General features: G+C 46.1%; 1 protein-coding gene across 1 annotated transcript; it reads left to right on the top strand.

Annotated features, from left to right (window-relative positions):
* The first annotated feature begins 10,787 nt into the window (after positions 1-10,787).
* Positions 10,788-12,605, top strand: LOC130869110 (androgen-binding protein homolog). Its single transcript, XM_057761189.1, has 3 exons — positions 10,788-10,848; positions 11,317-11,498; positions 12,504-12,605. Exons 1-3 carry the CDS (start codon positions 10,788-10,790, stop codon positions 12,603-12,605), a joined length of 345 nt encoding a protein of 114 aa, XP_057617172.1.
* Positions 12,606-18,670: the final 6,065 nt, after the last annotated feature.

Raw genomic sequence — 18,670 nt, 5'->3', positions numbered from 1 at the left:
TTTCTTTCCTTCCATTGACTCACAACTCTCCTTTGGTTTGTAGGTATAAAAGGCTGGAGATGGCTCAGAGGTTAAGAGATTGGCTGCTCTTTCTGGGGCTCCAGTTTGATTCCCAGCACCCACATGGCTGCTCACAATCATCTATAACTTCAATGTCCAGGGGCACTGAACGTCATATGCAGAGACATACATGCAAGCTAAACACCCACTATTATATACAATATAGTCTTTTCAATTCACAGTGTCACCAGTGGTCTCAGAATCAAAGTTGCTCGGTTCATCTGCTCCATTTCCCATCACTCCCGATGTGCATCTCCAAGTGTCTCAACACGTGGGTCTCACTATAGAGAAGACTTCTTGGAACTTCCTTCACTGGGTGACAGAAATAGAGACATCCCCAGTCCCCAGCCAGGCTGTGGGGAGGTCAGTAAACTGCTGATGTCAAACCTTAGGAACATCAAGATCCAAAGTGAGGGCTACTTCAGAGCAGCAAGTGCATGTTAGGTAGGAGGCTGCTCACTCAAGGACAGGAATGGTCTTATGGTTAGATACGGACTGTGTTGTGCTTTCTTCTGCCTTTAAATATAAGCAAGTTCTAAAATAAACTCTGGGCTGTTTGGCTGTTTCAGCATGACCAACCAGATCTAATTCTATCCTGTGTTTTCTGTCTGTTTCTTTTATCTGGCATTTTCTTACTCTTAACATAATCCTAATCCAGGGACCCTAACTGGCTTTGTGTGAGCAGGTTCCTAACCTTTGAGTTAATAGTATTCCCTTATTTCTATTCAGATACTTGTGAAGTCATCCATTATAAAGTCAGTTGTGGAGCTGATGAGATGGCTCAAGAGGTAAAGGCACTTGCTCTCTACCCTGGCAACTTAATTCAATCACTAGGAACTGCATGGTAGGAGAGCACCTTTGATGTCTATACATACATAGATACATACATGGAAACACACACACGCGCACACACAAACAGAAACACACTCAGAGAAAAGTGGCATAGCCCCCAAAGCCTGATGCAGGAGCCCATCCCATCTGTGGTCAGGTTTTATAGATGGGACGCAGAGGCCCAGAGGAGCACTGTGACATGCGGATACTAGACAATTGGTCCATGTCTCCAGCAGAGGACAGAAAAGACAGATTTTATTGTATGGAAATGGTGTGATCCTCAGTAGACATTCAGACTCTCTGGCCCTTCACTGGTCCATGTTTCTGGGGAGTTCATTCGGGGCTGTCATGTATGTTCCTTATGGCCCATGGCCCATGAGAGTGACAGACACTCTGGCTGTGGTGACTGTGGTCTCCTAGCATCCCCTCATGAATTCTGCAGGGGATTTAGGCAGTGCTGCAATTAGTATTGACAGTTCAAATTCCCAATGGTTGTCCCTGAAATGTCCCAAACCATTCAATACCCAAACTCAAATCAAAACAGTCCAGAATCCCCTGTGAATTGCAAGGCTTTTTATTGTTGGAATCCTGTTTGTAGACACCTGGAGGGTAGGGGTAGAGATAGCCGCATCTATGCAGGTGAGCAGGCAAGTGACTTCCGTGAGTTTTCTGACGAAGACTGAATCATCAACAGAAAGGATTAGCGTTTATTTTATCCTGCAAAGAGAAAGGCCACAAAGCCTCAGAAGTGAAGGAGATCTCAGCAGTCATACACGGGACACCACTTGGGAGGGACCTGCACTCTGTCTGCAACAGCTCCTGGGTCTGACTTGGACCTGGGAGTCTCTCCATTCTGTCTCCAACAAACCACATCAGGGCGAGCCTAGTAGACAGCCTCCAATCCAGCCTGATGGGAAGAGCCACCTTGCCTCAGGACACCATGGGCACATGTGGGACAGAATGGAGAAGCAGATGGGGAGGACCTGGAAGGGCTCCAGCTGAGCCTCCAGGGCAAATGTGGCCCCACAATGAACTGATTCCTGTCACATGATGACCTCAGAGGCATGCAATGGGGCGGTTACAATCCTACCAGTTCTAGGGACAAGATGGGATTCAATTAGATTCTGTAGTTGAGCAACCCAGGCCTGGATTGTACACAGTGACCTCAGAGATACAGGGAACAAGAAAAAAGATGTGTTTGGGGGTGCGGTGGCAGACTTTAAAAGTTAGGATAAAAGATCCGGGCTGGAGAAGGGGTGCCAGGTGCTGATGTAGCTGTACTCAGGAGGCTGGGCCAGAAAGTCTGATGGAGGCAAGCAGTATTGTGGTGGCAGGGATGTTGTCTGGCTTGAGTGAGCTGATCAGCCAGTGTCCTTCCTGTCCCTTCTCCTGACATCTTTCTGGATTTCTAGAGAAGTTGCAGTGCTGGGAGGGAACACATGCACGCTCCATCCCTAAGTTGGTGTGAGCAGGTGAGCACACAGGCTTTCAGACCAGACACACAGAGAACTCACCACCAAACTTTGTACATTCGCCTTGTCTTCCTCTGTCAGCTTGTTATCAACACATATCTTCAGGCTTTTAGCTTCTTCCAAAGTGGCAGAGTTATTCTTGTAGTGGCTCACGAAATCCACATAGTCAGACACAGGCGAATCAAGGAAAATATCAACCTTCTCATTTATAGCAGGGCAAATGCCGCAATCTAGAACACAGACAAAGGTGATCCACCCTTGAAAGCTTTGCATCAGAACACAGATATCCTTTCTGGGGAGTGAGGGTGTTAAATCCCTGAAAACCCAGCATCCCTGACACCCACACCATACTACCCACTTCCCCCTGAGGTCACCCACATTCTAGTACTCACTTCCTCTCGAAGTCAGGAGCAGGGCAGCCCCAAGCAACACGAGAGCACCAGTGAGCTTCATGGTAATGGTGGCAGGTGCTCCTACCCAGCTTGGGCCCCTTTTGTAACTGCCCTGGGCTGCTCAGGGTGCAGGAAATAAATGGGTCTGAGCCCTCCAGGCCCCTCCCAGAACCCTGCTTGAAACTCCCTGGGGCTGTGTCAGGGGGAGATGTGTGTTTTGGCAAGAGGATAAGATCCCGGTTAACAATGGGCCCTGGCTCAGCCTGGTGCCTTCTTAGTGTTCTGCTTAAGGTCACATGTCATGTGAGGACCAAGGAAATGATGAGTCAGGAGAAGGAAAGAGCCCCTCCATCAGCCATCTACAGTGGGCCTTTGTCATCCTGTCACACCAGGGAACTCACCATTTATTAAAAGCCTTCCTAAGGTCAATGTCTAGGTCAGACCAGGTGGGGACCCTGCCCTGACTGTTTCTGTCCCTGCCCCCATCTTTCACTTTCTTCACGGCTCCATTGAAGCCGACTCTAACCCTGACATCCTCCTGCTGTCGGAGTCATCTTCAGCTCAACATCTTTCTGTTGTTGTTGTTGTTCTTTTTGTTTTTTTTTTTTTTTTTTTTTTGCTTTGATATAGGGTCTCTAGACACAGGCCTTGCTGCCCTGAAACTCACTGTGTAGACCAGGCTGGACTTGAACTCACAGAGATCCGCCTGCCTCTGTCTCCTGAGTGCTGGGATTAAAGGCGTGTGCCACCACTGCGGGGATAATATGTGTGTTTTTGTGGTGTGTGGTATTGTATGTGGTGTATTTGTCTGGTGTGTGTGTGGTGCTTATTTGTGGTGTGTCTCTGTGTGTGTGGTATGTGTGTTTGGTGTGTGTATGTGTGTTTGGTATGTTGTATGTATCTAGTATGTGTGTGCTCTCTTTGTATAATATGTGTGTGGTATGTGTGTGTGTAACAAATTCAACTTTCCCTGTGATTGGTGGTAAACACTGTTAAAATCCATTGATAACTGCCTGGTGTGGTGTCAAACACTTTTAATTTTAGCACTTAGGAGACAGAGGCAGGTGGACCATGGTGAGTTTGACATCAGCTGGTCCACACAGGAGGGAGTTCCAGGCCAGCCAGATATACAAGTTCATACTACAAGTGCCTCATGTTCATTTTCTCAAAACTAAGCAAAGATTCTTCATTTGGAGCAACCTGACCCCCTAATTGGTCCCTGCCTGACTGTCTTGCTGCTCCAGTTGCTTTGACTTTCTATCAGGAACCCAGCATGATGGCCTTGATGGCAGCACCAGCCACTTTGAATACTCCACAGATTCTCTGGAAAACTAGAGGGCAATCTCAGGTGCTTACCCGAGATTCTGAAGACTCAGCCTTGGTCCGGCAGGTTCAGAGTGTCTAGCAGAGTTATGCTATCAGAATTCTAGATGACCCTTCAACCATTTAATTTCGGTCAGACAGGAAGCACCCGCCTGACACCCAGTGGTCCAGCAGAGGAGGCTACTAAGAGGTAGGCTGTGGTAGGCTCCAGTGCCCCTCTGCCCTGTGGAGGGGGGCTGCTCAGGCCCCCTCCATTCACTGCACAGGGAGACATGCTCGCACTCTCTCCTGGGACTAACATTGTAGGCCTCATGAGAGGACTCTGCCTCTTGTCTCCCCTACTTTCAGGAGTGTGGGCTGAATGGACAGCAATGGAGAAGGGGGCAGTGAAGCAAAGGCTGAGGCAGGGGAATGACAGTTGAGTCATCAGCAGGCAAGCAGCTTGATGTGTGCAGGCTGAAGTATTGGACAGGGACAGGGCAGTAAAAGGAAAGGCCACAGCAAGAGAGGCAGAGTAGGGTCTGAGGAAGGAACAAAGGGGACAGATCCAGAGGACAGAAACTTCAGGACCTGTTTGACAAAGAGATTCAGGGAGCTGTGGCGTCTTTAGATACAAGAGCCTCACCAGGGCCAAGAGCCACAGCACTGCTGAGTGCCAAGGAGGTCTGACTTCCTACCCATGAGGCTCTGGGTCCCATGCTGGTGTGGTCTGTTCACTAGAGGGTTCCTCCTGCTGCTGCTCCCTCCTGCCAGCTGCTTCTGCTCCTGCTGGGACACATGGAGGGCAATAGAAGCTGCCCAGTCCAGCAGCTGGAGAGTACCCCTTCCTGCACCCATTTCTACCTTTGTGAGCAAAGGGATCCCAGACAGCTAACTGGGGACACACCTGCCTCAGCCTCCCACAAGCAGGGATTCCATGAGGGAAGCCCCAGTCTTCCTCTCATTTCTCTGGACTCTGTCAGTCCCCTGACCACTCTGTGCTCAGAAACCAGAACTCATCATTACCCTGCCCTGTTTGTCATCCGGAGCACCTCTGTACCGGGTATGGCACCATGTCCCCATAAGCATGACCCCAGGGATAGCCCGGGCCTCCAAATGCTCTGCCCTCATGTCTGATGTGCTCGCCCTTCCCCTGGCTGGGAGTTCGATGCTTAATTCCCCAAAATGCATCCAAAACCATCAAATCAGAGGGACAGCCTGCTATGGTGTCCACATGGCTAGGCCACACCAAACCCCAGCTTGTACCCTGGTCCCCAGTGTGGCAGGTGAGAGGCAGTGCATGGTGTGTGGCTGTAAAGCATGTGCAGCCTCTGCTCTCCAACTGTCTTCCGCCAGCCCCCACCTCCCCCACCCCTCACGCTGCCCTTCTGCTCTGCACCAGGAGTTCAGACAGGGCAAGGCACTGGGTGGATGTGCCTGCTCTGTCTTGAACTTTCAAGACTCCAGACCGTGAGCCAACTTAACTTCTTTCTCATATAAATTATCTAGTGGTGGGATTTTGTCATAGCCACGGAACACGGATTACACCTTAGCATAGTGGACCCCTTGTATATAAGAATAAATCTGTGTTTCGTCACAGCACTGAGCTCTAAACCCTGTTCTGTTTCCCTAATTCCTATCGCATTACCTGATTTTTGTGTTCTTAGTCTAAGGGCACAGGAGAGCAAGGCATGTGGTGCTCTATCCCAGGGACACAGGACAGCACATAGGAGGTCTCCACAGATGTTGGGTAGATGGGCTGAAGGGCTAGTTTGTGTCTCTCTAGTCTGTAAACAAGACCATTCTTAAGCCTCGAAACAAAAGGTATCTTCCCATATAGCCCAGGCAGATCTCGAACTGTGAATCCTCTGCCACCACCTCCCTGTTCACATTAAATAAGTGCTTATGTCACTTGGCTGGTATTAACTTTTAAAAGTAAAGATTATAAGTGTTTTGATAATTCAGAGCTAAGTCGTTTGTTGTCAAAGGCACTTGGCTGTCACTTTCTCTTCATAAGCAGTGACAGATGACACTGCCAAAGACCTAGAGAGTACTGAGCCTTCTGACTTCCTGGTTTGTCGATCCAAACAGGATTTGCATCTGGTAACCGTTTTGGCAAACACTATTTGGTTGTGGGCTATCCATTATGTCCTCTAGTCCTTGTTTGGATGACCTTGCAGGTCCCGAAGGCTGCTGAGGCCTGCACAATATGTCTGCCCAGCAGAGGCCTTCTCACTCTTGGAAGTATTAGGAATGGAGACGAGGGTGGACTGTGGCTAAGATGTGTCTGCTGCTGGGTGACACCTGAAGCCCTCTGCTACCTGTCAGAGCTGGCATCAGGCTTTCTGTAGATGTCACAGAGGTTAAGACCCTTGACCCACATGTCAGAGGACACGAGAAATGTACACATTTCCGCAGTGTTTGTAACATCTTACTACAACCATTAGTATTCTCTTAGAAGATATCTCTACTGTTTTCTCATCTTTCCTCATTTTCCTTTCTGTGTATGTGTGCACAGGCACACATATGTTCATTTATGTATGTGGTTATATGGTATGCTGGCTAGTCTAATGTCAACTTGACAAAAGCTGAAATCATCAGCGAGAAGTTATTCTTAATTCTAGAACACGCATCTGACAGGTAGTACTGGCACATGCCTTTAACGCCAGTGTTTGGGAAGCAGAAGCAGGCAGATCTCTTTGAGTTCAAGGCCAGCCTGGTCTACAGAGAGTTCCAGGACTGCCAGGCCTACATAGTAAAAACATGTCTTGATCATCCACAACAAACAAATGAACAAAAACAAAAAAACAAAAAGAAAAACAAATGCTCGCTATGTGTAGACTTCGGAAATCAGGTAAGGCCTCCATTGTCTCTCCTCAACCCGACCCGAAGACAGGGTTTCTCTGTGCAGCCCTTTGTGTCTTGGAACTCACTTTGTAGAAAGGCTTGGCCTTGAAATTATAGATCCATCGGTCTCTGCCTCCCACGTGCTGGAATTAAAGGCATGTGCCACCACCCCCTGGGCAGGCATTTTCTTAATTAGTGATCAGTGGGGGATGCTCAGCCTATTGTGAGTGATGTAATCCCTGGGCAGGAGGTCATTGGTTTTATAGATAAAAATCAAGCTGAGCAAGCCTTGGGAAACAAATCAGTCAGCAGCTTCCCTCCATGGCCTCTGCATCAGGTCTCCCCCCATACTCCAGACTTGCGTAGTTCCTGTCCTGACTTTGATGTTGAATGGGGATATGGATATGAAACAAGGAAACCCTATCCTCCTCAGTGAGCTCTTGGTCATGGTGTTTTATCACAGCAATAGTAATCTATCTATTATCTATCATCTATCTATATCTATCTATCTATCTATCTATCTATCTATCTATCTATCTATCTATCTATCTATCTATCTATCATCTATCTATCATCTATCTATCTATCTATCTATCTATCATCTGTCTATCTATCTATCTATCTATCTATCTATCTATCTATCTATCTTCATTTTCAAGAGGGTTTCTCTGTGTAGCCTCACCTTTCCTAGAACTCACATTGTATAACATGCAGATCTCAGAATCACAGACATCCTATTATCTCTGTATCTTGAGTGCTGTGATTAAAAGTGTGCACAACCACATCTGGATGAACAATAGTAGTCTTAACTCGACACATGGCATTCATATGTGTATGCACATGGTAGCCAGAGATAGACAATCAGGTGCCTTCAGTCCCACTTCAACAAATCAATATGTGTGTGGGGTCAGAGGAAAGTGTTAGATCCTCTGGAACTGGAATGACAGATGGTTGTTAGCTGCCATAGGGGTACTTTGTCCTTTGAACAACTGACCACCTTGTAGATTTAGGGACAGGGTCTCTTACTGAACCTGGAGTTTGCCAATTTGGTTAGACTGGCAGGTCAGAGATCCCCAGGGGCGGACTCTCTAGAACTATGATTACAGGTGTGCCTTTGTGCCTGGCTTTCTTCTTGGGTTCTGGAGATTGAAACTCAAGTATTCAATTTCACATCAAGCACATTTGTGACTGGGCCAGCCTTGAGCCCACCTTGCTGTTGTCTTTGGAAGCATGTGCTCACACTGAAGATCTCAAGGAAGCAAACTGCCCTCCCCAGAGGAGCATCTAGAGATACTCATGATTTCTTCTGGAAGAACAGCCTCGCTTAATCCTATTTATTTATCTGCTCATCCAACCATTCATGCCAGCATGGATTCATTTCTTATTTCACAACTATATTACAATATGATGTTATCAGGGACCTCTGAGTGCCAGCCTCAGGGTCTCCTCAGTGTCCAGACGAAGACTCACAGCAAGCACGGGTTTGGAACTGAGGGAGAAATAAACTTTATATTGCCTACTTTTTTGCATCAGTTTCTTTATTCTTCTATTGTTCTCTTCTTATTCTGTAAAGTTTTCAGTTTATGTACATACAAACAAAGGCAATTCTCTGAGCTTGAATATCCTTTTATCTTTGAAGGTCCTAAATGAGATGAGTAAGAAATACTCCTTTCCTGACTGCATGTCCTGACAAATGGAAGATGGGGACAAGAAGGTGGTATCTAATGTATCTCAAGAAATGAAGCAGAGATTAGACTGTGGGAACCAAGGTTATTGACTGTGACTAAATTTCCCACTGAGTGATTGGGTGATGGCCCACTATACCAGTACATGGGAGAGAATTGTGCCCAATAATCCATACTCTGCCAAATCTTGCACCAAGGGAGAGAGCTTATGGTTTCACAAGACATATACTGAAAGAATCAGATGATATATAAAAGGTGGCGGGCCCAGCACCTTGCAAACAGGACTTCTCTCAGTCAGAACACATTTGTTCTGGGGGCTCAGCCTTCTGTTCTGTCAGCTGAAATCTTACTTCACAGTTTCTGTGGACCATAACAGATGTTACTTAGTCTTTTTGTTCAAATGTTTGAAGTTTGATCATTAGAAGCTTGTTTAGCTTTCTTTTTGGCTATTTCCACAGACATTATTCGTGTGTGTGTGTTTGTGTTTGTGTTTGTGTGTGTGTGTGAAAAGGTCCTATGGTGTGCAAGAATGTCAGCGGACAATTTGCAGAAGTTAGTTCTCTTCTCCAACCATGTGGGTTCTGGATTTGAACTCAGGTCATCGGGTTTAGCAGTAAGCACAGTTAATCACTACGCTAGCTCAACTGCTTTCCACCCTGTTTTTTGAGATGAGGTATGTGTTTGAACCTGGAGCTCCCATGCAGTTTGTGGTGCATCCACCACACTCACCTCTTTACAGAGTTCTGGGGATTTGAACTCGGGTCCTCAGGCTTGCATAATGAGCACTTTATCTACTGAACCATCTCCTTAGCCACCCAATTTTTGTGTGTGAGTTAGTGGATTAACCTCAGGGCTTTGCACGTGCTAAGAAATGCTCCATTACTGTGTTAGTGAACTAGTGAAGCTACTCCAGATAAGAAGCAGCTTGCCGCTTATAGTTTGCAGGGATACAGTCCATGATGGCATGACAGGTATGGTAGGGCAGGCATGGTGCAGGAACTCTACCTGGTTGATCACATCTACAGTCAGGAAGAAGAGAGACATGAATGCCCAGCTTGCTTTCTTTTTTCCACTCTGTCCATGAAACTAGTCTACACTGTCCACATAGTCAGACATAATTATCCTAGCCTACACATCTCCACAGACAGCTATGATTCCATGGTGATTCTAAACCCAGTCAGGATGAGCATCAGATTAGCCATCACACACAGTAGTCTCCTGTCTCCAGGAATGATTAACACAATGTCCAGCCGACAATGTCATTTGTGCCACAAATGTCTTTCTGAGGGTAGTAGGTTGAATTGAACTTGAGAGAGTCCACACACACATCACTGCCTGGGGACAGTGGAGAGTGGTAGTTTCTACACGGCCAGTCCACAGTGTCCTGGTACAGAGATAAATCCCTCCCTCTACTGAGGGCTGCTGTAACCACATTGACTCTACTGTTTAGACCTCTTTGAGGCCTGCTTCCTGGTGAACTGAGATAGACAAGAGCAGGAAGACAGTGATGAACAGCATGATGCAGTTGTAGAACAAAATCATCACTGTGCACTGAGGATCCAACACATGACCAAACAAACACACAGGGAATATCCTCCCAGATGGTTCCCCCATGTCCTCAGTGGTCTAGTTCAAAGTTTGCAGCAGCTAAGATGTCCAAGTGTCCCCAGTATGTCCCCTTAGATACACACACTTCTGCTCAGATCTTGAACTCAGGCAGATGCAGTGTTCTAGGAGGTTGGCTGCCTACAATCATGGAAAGCCTCCTTGACCCCTGTGGTTTCCACCTAAAAGCTTGAGAAGGACATGGTTGGAGCCAGGAGAGATGAGAAGTGTTAGCAGGAAGCAGAGGTTGGGGACAGCAGAACGGGGCATTTGGCTCAGCATGTGGCTTCTTACAAAGGTCAGCTCTAAGCATCTTCTGGCAAAGGTACAGCCACTTCTGTCCAGAAACTGATGAAGCAGGATCTCTCTCCAGCCATTTGTTCTTCAGAGTGGGAGGGGCTCCTAAGCTCAGTCACCCATGCAAGGGGGAAGGGGATCCATAGGTGCCCGGGTCTTACCCAACGGCATTTGGAACTCTTGGAAGGCAGTGTTGGGAGTGGGGTAGGAAGGAGTAGGCGGGACTGGGTTCAGGGACACAGCAGTTTATAAGGTAGCAGGATCTGCTCTGAGTAGAGCAGTTAGCACTCTACACCATGAAGAGGACACTGCTTCTGCTGGCCTTGCTGTTGACCGGGGAGCTGGGCTTCAAGACATGTGAGAATGGGAACAGACAGGCTTTCTGACTGTTGGTCACCCTATCTCCCTTCCATATCTACCTGCTTGGACATCTAGGGGGTATCTGGGATGTCACTAGCCTGAAGAGCTGCAGGAGACACTGGAAGCTTTCTGTTCAGGATTACAACAGTTGGGATGGGTGGAACGGGGAGACAGAGGTGTGGAGGTGATGACGGATTGTTACCTGCATGCATGGCTGAAACTGAGTTATGTGTGGGATTTATGTGAAGGTCAGATGTGCACATTGGTACACTCATGTGTCTGCCTTTTGCTGGCAGTGTGTGTCTATGGAAACTGTGTGCTGTATCTAGGAGGCAGCAGCCTTCAGGAGAGCAGGACTGTGCGGAAGATCAGTTAAGATATTTGTAGAAGTGGCAAGAAACCCTGAACCTACACTTCTGCCAGCCTGGGGCTCTGTCAATGATCTTCTTCTGTCTGTGTTTGCAGCGGAAGCATGCATTCCTTTCTTCGAAGTCTATACTACAATCCTCATTGGAAACAAGGGAATATTGAATGTCCTCCTTAACAAGTTTGACCCTACTGACGGGGAAAGGGCAGCAGCGGAAAAACTTCTGGAATGCTACAATGAGTCAGGATTTGAAGGCAAATTCCTGAATACCAAAGTTCTGGTAATGTCCTCCCTACCCTGATGCCCCCATGCACTATATGGTAGAATGATCAGGCAACTAGTCATGTGGGGGTGGGGGAACCCACATGATAGCAGCGAAACCTTGCCCACCCCAGCTCCTGTCCATGCAGCATGCTGGTCCACATCCAGTCTGTCTATGCAAGGTCCTGCAGAGCACTCCCCAGCAATGAGTGACCACTGGGTTCTCACCACAGCAGGGCAGGCAGGGACACAGGAGAATCCTTGCTCTGACTTCTGCATAGGAGGAACACCCTCAACTCTACTCTAAGATGCCTGAAGCTTCTGTCTACTGGCCAGGATCACCTTCTCTGGAGCCTCCCTGAATTCTAGTCTCCTGTCTCAGATAGAGCCCTCCTTCCACTGGCTTCCTCAGAGATACAGCCAGAACCTCTCTCCATGGCCTAGATACCACCACTACCACCATGAGTAGCCTGTGGCTACTCATCCCAGTCGATCCTGGTCTCCCTTAGTCTCTTATTTAAACATAGCTGGATTACAGTGATACATATTTTGAATTTTGCGTCTCTCACTCTTGGTTTCCACAAGTATTTTTAGTTTGGGTGTCAGGTCCTGCAAAACCATAGCACTCTCGAAGAAGGAATTTCTTCCAGCACATCCACACAGGGACATATTTCTAACATGGTCACACAACCAATGTGCTGACAGATGTCCTCAGCTATGAGACATCATCAAAGCTAGAACTCAGCCATCTTGTCCCCTCTCCAGACCTAGCCCCCAACATGCTTTAGGGAACTTGTCCCTTCATCCCTGCCTGGCTAGGGTGGCTTTTCAGACTCCTCCTGACATCTGTGGATGAGCTGCAGCTCCCTGGGCAGAGTCTTTTGCTGGAGCCCTGAGTCCCTGCAGAAAATTTTCTTCCCTGTGCAGAAGGAACAGCCTCAACATGGGTGACTGGGGAGCCCTGCTGGGGTTCTGCTCCTTGACTGTAACCACTTCTGCCCCTTTCTGCCTCTTTGTTTATCAGGAAGCCATCGTCATCAGCAAAGAATGTAGAGCATACTATAAACAAGACATCATAGACAAATTCAAGGCATTAATTTCCAAACTTAACTTCAGTGGAAAATGATGACTGATCTGAGAACCACCTTGCTGTCCTATCCACTTTCCTTCCTGAAGTTGGAATCCAGACACCTGTCCCCTCCTTGCTCAGTCTGTTAATCTGGTTCAATAAACACCTGCAGCTTTGCTCTGCGTCCCATGTCTGTGTGTTGTACAGGCGTCTTGGATGTCTTCAAATCTAGGAGACAGAGAAAAGACTTGGGCAGACACTTAGGGCAGGGTGACTGCCACTGACTGGCTAGGTATCATGGGAAATCCATTGCAGCCTTTTTTGCTGCTATGTAGACTAGGCTGTCCTCAGACTCACAGAGATCCACCCATCTTTCCTTCCCAAGTTTTGGGATTAAAAGCATTGGCCGCCACCATGCAAGGCTCACTGCAGCTTTGTGAGACTGTAAGACAAGTTGTCTGAGGCTAAAGAGCATGGAAGCAGCCACAGGCTTCTCCCCAGCTACCAGGATAAAAAGAAGATGCAAAGCAATCACCTCATATGTTGCCTCTTGGCCTTACCACAGGCTGCTAGCTCCACATAGGTCATTCCACAACAGTGCTGTGACTCAGAAGATGACTTGTATGTGCTTACCATATATTCTTGGTCTGCAAGAAAGATCAACATTTGTTTAGCCTGGTCTATATAGCAAGCTCCAGGACTTCAATAGCTACATAGAGAGATACTTCCTCAAAAACAAAAACAAAAATTAATAAAGAACCAAAGACTCAAATGGGGAAACCATTTAGAGTAGGAGCTCAACTAAAGAGAAGAAAGAGGGTCTGGGGAAAAGTTTCAATAGATAACGTGCTTCTGTGAATTACTGCTGACATGAGTTCAAATCTCAAAACCCAAATAAATCCAGACTTGGCAGAATACACCCATAATTCCAGTGTTCTTTTTGAGAGATGAGAGGAGATAGGAGAATTCCCAGAAGTTTGTCTGGAGTCTAGACAACCACAGTGACCTGTAAAAAAAAAAAAGGTAAGTGAGGGGTAACACCCAAGATTGTCCTTTGACCCCCATATGCACACTGTGGCATGTGCATGTATGTTCTCTCTCATACACTCACACACAAAACATTGAGACAACTAAAAAGGAGAGGAATGGCAAGAGGTAAAACCATGAATCATGAACAACATTAGTGATTAGGGAGATACAAAATAATAGCACAGCTAATGAGAGTGCAAATATTGAGAAGAGCAATTGAGCAGAGCAATGTTGGTGAGCATGTGAGGGACTGAGTCATAAGGACAGGACACAGACTGTTAGTGTGTAATATAAACATGCACGTAGCCTTTGACCAGAGGGCCGTGTGCATTAGTTTCTGTATGTGATAGCTTGAATGCTTCCTAAGGAAGGCTGGTGTGTCTTAGAAAGACCACAGGGCCTCTCCAGGAACACAGCTCTCATGTACAACCAGCGACTCCTACGTGCACAGACTGGCTTCTCCTTTTAGCACCCAAGCCAGTGCTGTCCCAAACCAACACCTCAGAAGCAGGCATGGCTATAATCTGAAACCTGTTGGGACTATTCAGGGCAGGAAATCCTAGAACTGTTTACTCTGCCTGTGGACTCCCAATCAAAGAATGAGGGCTCATCAATACCAGTCTCTCATGAGGTCGTGTTGCGTGGCGTAGCCTCTTCAATTGTGACATGTAAGTACTATGCTCTTTCACTGTCAACCTGTCCGTGCTGTCTGTAATGTATTTAAGGGAAAACATCATGGGTAAAATGAGACACCTACTTCTTTGATGCCTGGATGTTAACAAACAGGAGGCACTAGGAGGTAAGTGTTCATAGCAGCTTCATGTACGAACTTGAAGAGATCTAATTGTCCCTTAGCAGATGAACAAACTACAGACTAATAATGCAGGACAGAAGTGCCTCATAACACAACAATCAAGTGCTCATATTCTCATGGAGAAATCTTTAGGATCATACAGGAATGAAAGATGCTCATTTTATATTGAGGTTTATTGGGATGCCACCCCCTTAAACCTCTCAGAATCCAGAAGGAACAGTACAGTGAGAAAACTGACTAAAATGGGTTCTGGTGGTGAACAAATCAGCTTACACACGTCTGCTGGTCATGGCCCATTTATGCTTCCAATATTCTCCTCGATGTTCTCTCGATGTTCTGTTTGTGTTCTTCAATGCCAAAAGGTTTCTAGTTATATTCCTACACAGACACAATTAACAAATCTTTGTATCTAGCAAGTATGTTAGGCATGCATTTCACAGGATTACAAAAACAGAGAAGTATGCCTGGTTGTGGTGGCACACGCATTTAATCGCAGCACCCTGAAGGAATTGGCAGTTGGTTTTCCATGGGTTTGAGGCCAGTCTGGTCTAAAGAGTGAGTTCCAGGAGAGAATCTATTAAGAGAGAATCTTAGAAAGCTATTAGAGAAAACCTACCTCATAATGCTAAATAAATAAATTAATAAAAGACAAAAGAAAACAGAAAAGTCTAACAAAACGGTTGCTGTTACCTTGTATACATCTCAGAGGGGGCGTGGCTGTGAAAGCTTGGGCACATCTGAAGCTGATAAATTGAGGAAAGGGCCTATGTTTTCTTTCTTTTTTTTTTTTTGAATTCAAGCAGTTATAATATTTAAAAGTAATAAAACAACAAGCAAGAGAAGTACAAAATATTTAGATTCTTAAATTATTTTCAAAAACTAAAATGTGGACCACTAGGCTCTACCATATTAATGAATATATTTAACAGCAGTCAGGCAGAGAATTCAGCAAGTTGTATTAGCATGAGTGTTAATGTTGAAAATATGCACAATAAAGAGAACCGTAGTGTCATAAGTAATATTGTTAGGAAATATCTTGACATAATCTTTGGAGCAGAAATTATAAGACATCCCTGCTTCTTCATGTACAGTATATTCTTTTTTTTAATTAATTAATTTATTTATTAAAGATTTCTGCCTTCTCCCCACCACCGCCTCCCATTTCCCTCCCCCTCCCCCATCAAGTTCTGCTCCCTCTTCATCCCTAAGAGCAATCAGGGTTCCCTGCCCTGTGGGAAGTCCAAGGACCACCCACCTCCATCCAGGTCTAGTAAAGTGAGCATCCAAACTGCCTAGGCTCCCACAAAGCCAGTACGTGCAGTAGGATCAAAACCCATTGCCATTGTTCTTGAGTTCTCAGTAGTCCTCATTGTCCGTTATGTTCAGCGAGTCCGGTTTTATCCCATACTATTTCAGACCCAGGCCAGCTGGCCTTGGTGAGTTCCTGATAGAACATCCCCATTGTCTCATTGTGTGGGTGCACCCCTCGCGGTCCTGAGTTCCTTGCTCGTGCTCTCTCTCCTTCTGCTCTTGATTTGGACCTTGAGATTTCAGCCCGGTGCTCCAATGTGGGTCTCTGTCTCTGTCTCCTTTCATCGCCTGATGAAGTTTAATATTCAGGAGGGTGCCTATATGTTTTTCTTTGGGTTCACCTTCTTATTTAGCTTCTCTAGGATCATGTATTATAGGCTCAATGTCCTTTATTTATGGCTAGAAACCAAATATGAGCGAGTACATCCCATGTTCCTCTTTTTGGGTCTGGCTCACCTCACTCAGGATAGTGTTTTCTATTTCCGTCCATTTGCCTGCAAAATTCAGGAAGTCATTGTTTTTTACTGCTGAGTAGTACTCTAATATGTATATATTCCATACTTTCTTCATCCATTCTTCCATTGAAGGGCATCTAGGTTGTTTCCAGGTTCTGGCTATTACAAACAATGCTGCTATGAACATAGTTGAGCATATACTTTTGTTGTATGATAAGGCATTTCTTGGGCATATTCCCAAGAGTGGTATTGCTGGGTCCAGGGGTAGGTTGATCCCGAAATTCCTGAGAAACTGCCACACTGTTTTCCAAAGTGGTTGCACAAGTTTGCATTCCCACCAGCAATGGATGAGTGTACCCCTTTCTCCACAACCTCTCCAGCAAAGGCTATCATTGGTGTTTTTTATTTTAGCCGTTCTGACAGGTGTAAGATGGTATCTCAAAGTTGTCTTGATTTGCATTTCCCTGATCGCTAAGGAAGTTGGTCAGGGGCAGAGAAGGCTCTGATTTCAGGGCCAAACTGTGTTTCTTTCACTGGTTCATTTTAGCTTTTGACTCTTATCTTAGGACCAGGGCATATTTCTTTTACTGACTCTAATTCTATGGACAAAGTCTTTCTTTGACACTGGTTTCAGAGGCAGAACATGTTTCTTCGGTCCTGGGCCTAGGAATAAAGATGTTTCTTTTCCTGGCTCAGGTCTAATATCCAGGGTGTGTTTCTTTCCCTGACTCTGGGTTCAGAGTCAGGATGCTGAATGATTTGCTGGTTAACCTGCTCCAGTTGTCTCTTTTACCTACAAAACTTTATGTACATACACACACACATGTATCAATCTTATAATTTTGAAATAATATTTATATTTAAGAAAAGTCTTGAAAAGAAAATAACTATGAGATTAGTGACAATAATATAGTTTGTTCCAGTTTGAGTTTCTTATGCCTGACACGATGGGACCGTCTGATGACTGTTTCTCACATTCAGGGCACTTATTGGGCTGTTCTGCAGTGTGGATACTCTGGTGCTTGGGAAGCCCAATTTTGTGGCTGAATGTTTCCTGCATTCACTGCATCCACAATGTCCACCTCCACTGAGAGAGGTCCCCAGCATCCATAGTGTATAGGTAAGCTCCTTCTGATCTCATGCTGGAGAAGGCCTGAGTTTCTCTACCCTCTTCACAGAGCTAAGAAATTTCTGCACTGGAGATTGTGTGGTTCTTACTCAGGGATTCTCATCCTCGTCGTCCACTGTGTTGGGGTTGGGAGGTGTTTACAGTGAAGGAGAATTGCCTTTCACATGTCCCACACATATGCAGTTTGTGTGGGGAATGTAACCCTGCTGTTCAGCTTACAGAACAAAAAGTTTCATGACCATGCCATATATCCCACAAGGGTAGGATTTCTGGATGACTCAGTCAGCGGTGGTAACCTTGACTTTGGATGCTCTTTGAAAATATGCCTCTTTAGTCTCCACTCGAAACCAGAAACCTGAAAATAAAAAATATCGAAGGAAATTAAAAACTTCATTGGAAGAAATGGCCCCACTAAAAATGCATGTCTTATAAATCTAAGAATCTGTACATGATACTCTTTAATAGATAATGGCAAAAGTTCTGTGAGAAAGGTTCTGTATTAATGACTAAAGGCAAAAGTTCTGTGAGAAAAGTTTCTGGAAGGACAGGCGGCCTCGGACTCACTTCTCTGCAGATGGCTTTCAACAAGGCTTTTCTGTTGATGAGGTGTGAGCACCGATGAGATGCTAGGGTCCATCAAACCCAGGAAATGAAACGGCAACTGAGAACAGGCCCACAGACTACACAGGCATCCATACCACACTGAGTAGATAGTTCATTGTGAGAGAACACAGCAGATGGAGCCATGAAAGGAATTGGCCTGAGAGGTTTGGTTCACCCAAGCCAAAAGCCAGAGCTGCCCTGTCAAATCAACAAAAAGTAAGGAATGGGTGCTGAATGAATTAAATGAGTCTCTTGTTGGTGATGAGAAACACTAATGCCGAGGGCAGGTTCCTGGTACCAATCACAAGCCAGCCCTGACATGCAATGGCCTTCACGCTTCTCTTTCCAGACCTAGTCCTCCTCCAGGGCTATCTTGCTAGACCTGGGGTCACCCAGTCTTGTTCCTCAAGCTGGAATCCTGGAAGGCACATGTCCTATTCAGAGGACAATGAAGGTAAAGCAAACAGTAGCAGCACAGGTGACCCTAGAGAGCATTAGACAGGAAACCAGCAATGAGAAGGCATCTTTAGGGGCTGGGGATGCAGCTCAGTAGTAGAACACTTGCCTAGCATGTACTGGAGAGAGAGAAATGAGGGGGAGCACATTGGTCTGAAATCAGGTAAGACAAAAATGTCAGCAGGTGGGGAGTGGCAGATGCGGGCAGGAGGAACAGTTTCCGTCAGTGGTTCTGCCAGGATGAAGGAAGGACTGCCGGGTGCATCTCTGGTACTTTGGAAGACTCCTATCCTGTATCATTTCCTGGCAGGTTCCTGTGTCCTAG

The sequence above is a fragment of the Chionomys nivalis genome, chromosome 2 (assembly GCF_950005125.1).
Source record: "Chionomys nivalis chromosome 2, mChiNiv1.1, whole genome shotgun sequence".
NCBI classification, from domain to species: domain Eukaryota; kingdom Metazoa; phylum Chordata; class Mammalia; order Rodentia; family Cricetidae; genus Chionomys; species Chionomys nivalis.
The sequence above is the reverse complement of the archived record's forward strand: the minus strand, read 5'-3'. Positions and strand labels throughout refer to the sequence as shown.